Source organism: Emiliania huxleyi (genome assembly GCF_000372725.1).
Source record: "Emiliania huxleyi CCMP1516 chromosome Unknown EMIHUscaffold_1356, whole genome shotgun sequence".
Classification (NCBI taxonomy): domain Eukaryota; phylum Haptophyta; order Isochrysidales; family Noelaerhabdaceae; genus Emiliania; species Emiliania huxleyi.
The window spans coordinates 4,190-6,683 of NW_005201234.1; the positions used below are offsets into that span (position 1 = coordinate 4,190).

Here is a 2,494-nt window from a genome sequence, read left to right on the forward strand (position 1 = left end):
CCCCCCCTCCCCTAGGCCCTCCCCCTAGCCCCGGCGGGAGTGCGCAGACTCGAAGCCGGCAGAGACGTGCGACGAGAGCGAGGCGGCATCGGCCTGGTCCGCCTCGACCACCTCGGCGCCCATGAGCGAGAGCAGCGACACCGTGTGCCCTCGGCTCGACGCCTCCCCGCCAGGCAGCACCGCCAGCTTCCTGCCTCGGAAGAGGCTCCTCCTCTCGGGACGGACGGCGTGGCAGCCGGCCGGGATGTCCGGCTGGGTCGCGTCGGTGGGGGAGCAGCCCACGGCGCTCGGGTCAGGCAGCGGCTCGGCGGCGGCCTTGCGCGCGGCCACCCGCTCCACCCAGGCAGGCGCGACCACCGGGCAGCCGTGCGCGAGCGCCAGCATCAGCTTTGGCGTCAGCTTGATCTTGGACATGACGAGGTGGGAGGTGTGGCCGTCGGCCCACTCCTTGCTCGCGCTCACGCCGACGAGCCGCGCGGCTGCGGCCTGCACCACCTCGGTGTCCGCCTTGGACAGCCCCGAGTAGCAGAGCACGAGCGGCTCGTGCCGCACCGTCAGCACCTTTGCGCCGAGCGAGAGCGAGGCCCCGTCGACGAGGCTGGCCGTCCCGCCTGGGTCAACCTTGGAGTTGTCCACGGAGGTGCCAAACTTGGAGCCGAGGTCGGTCAGCCTGAGGGTGCGGCCGTCCTCGCCCACACGCAGCTCCAGGTGCTTGCGCGATATGGACTTGTCGCCGGTGACGGTGACGTCGGCCGACTCGTGCCGCCCGACGGTGTACGGGCCCTCGCTGCCCGGCACGGGAAGGCGGCCCAAGGTCTGCGACCCGTCCGCGATGAGCCACATGGATTGCGCCTCCTGGCGCGAAGCGGCCCAAGCCGAAAAAGAATTTGCCGGCGAAAAAAATTGGGCTTAAGTTTTTCGCATCACAGTTTTTCGCATCACTTCATAGGGGAAGCAAAAAAATCGAAAGGCTCTGTACGTTGGTACATGCTACACACATGCACGTAGTGTATGCCATGGAGTACATGTCGATGTAGACTTGTTCAATCCTCTCGGTGGAGCTCTCTCTCACCTCAGTCGAGCTGCAGCCCCGCTGGAACGCGATCGCCCCACGCGGAGGTGAGCACGGCTTTTGAGGCGTCGTCGAGCCCGTTGCCCGACAAGACGACCTCGGTCAGCAACAAGTTGGTGGTGAGCGCCCTTGCGAGGTGGTGAGCACCCTCCGCTCCCAGCGCGTTGTCGCCGAGGTTGAGGCTGGTGAGGACGCGGTTGTCGGCGAGGGCGCGCGCCACGTGCATCGCGGCCTCTGGCCCGATCTTTCCGCCGGCGACCTTGCCGCCGCCGCTCGTGTCGCTCAAGTCCAGGTCGAGAAGAAAGTCGTTGTCCGGCCCGAGCCGCTCGGCGGCGCGCGCTCCCCACCCGCCTTGCGCGCGCAGCCATGCGAGCGACGCCTCCACAGAACCCTCCGCCGGAGGGGCGTCGCCAGCCGCGCTCACGACCGGCAAATAGATCCCGTCCACGACGTGGACAGGCCCTCCGTGCGTGCGCCCGAAGTAGGTGCCCGCAGGGATCGTCTCGGCCGACGCCTCCGCAGGGCCCGCAGCCTCTGCTTGCGTCGCGGTGGGCTTCGCCGAGGCTGCGTGCTCCTTGAGCACGGCGGCGACGGCGCCGATGGTCTCGCCTGCCGCGCGTGCCTGACGCGCGTATTCGGACATCGACATGCGACCTGCCGCCAGGTCGGCCCGCATCTGGAGCGCCGCCGCGCTTGCCTCGCTCGCCATATCACACGAATCGCACGTCCTCGAAAAACGCAAAGGCGAACAGCGTGAATTCAAGAATTCAATCGCGGTAACGGAGGGGCACAGCTCGTTTATCACCTTTCTTCGTGGGACCCACGGGGGCTTGCAATTTTACTCGACTGTCGTGTGCGCGCTTTGGGGCGTGGGGCGTGGGGCTGGGTGGGGTAGGCGTAGGGCGTGGGGCGTAGGGCGTGGGGCGTGGGGCGTGGGGCGTGCGGCGGGGCCTGGGGCGGTTGCCTGATGGCGTGGTGATGTTTGTATGAGTTTGCGATGAGTTTGCGAAACGGCCGACACCGCGATCCGTGGGCCTCGAGCCCGCCAGCGCCTATGGATGAGGCCCGCAATGCGGCCAGTATATCCGACTTCTGCACAACGCTGCCCGAGCTTGACATCAACGCGGACTCGGTGGACATGGTTGTGACTTCTCTCTGTCAAACTTTGGTGTCTTTCGACCTGGAACTGCTTGAGCGGTCAGGGGGCCGGGCGTGCCTCCCTTGGGACACGTGGAGTTCGGCATTGGACGTCTTGATTGCAGCGGCGGCGCCTCAAATGCAGTGGCTGGCGGACTCGCTCAGTGGATCTGAGCTGTGCCTCGAGATTGATAAGGGCCTTCAATCTGCGTTTGTACAGGTGACGCCTGGCGATTGGGTCCTCACCCTCCTATGGACTCACGGCGAGGACAAGATGGCAGTCGC

General features: G+C 66.6%; 1 protein-coding gene across 1 annotated transcript; it reads right to left on the reverse strand.

The window, feature by feature from the left end:
* Window positions 1-24: 24 nt before the first annotated feature.
* EMIHUDRAFT_122589 (hypothetical protein) lies at window positions 25-1,781 on the reverse strand (the record flags this gene model as incomplete). The annotated part of the gene is made up of 2 exons (XM_005788358.1): window positions 25-855; window positions 1,170-1,781. 2 exons carry the CDS (start codon window positions 1,779-1,781, stop codon window positions 25-27), a joined length of 1,443 nt encoding a protein of 480 aa, XP_005788415.1.
* Window positions 1,782-2,494: the final 713 nt, after the last annotated feature.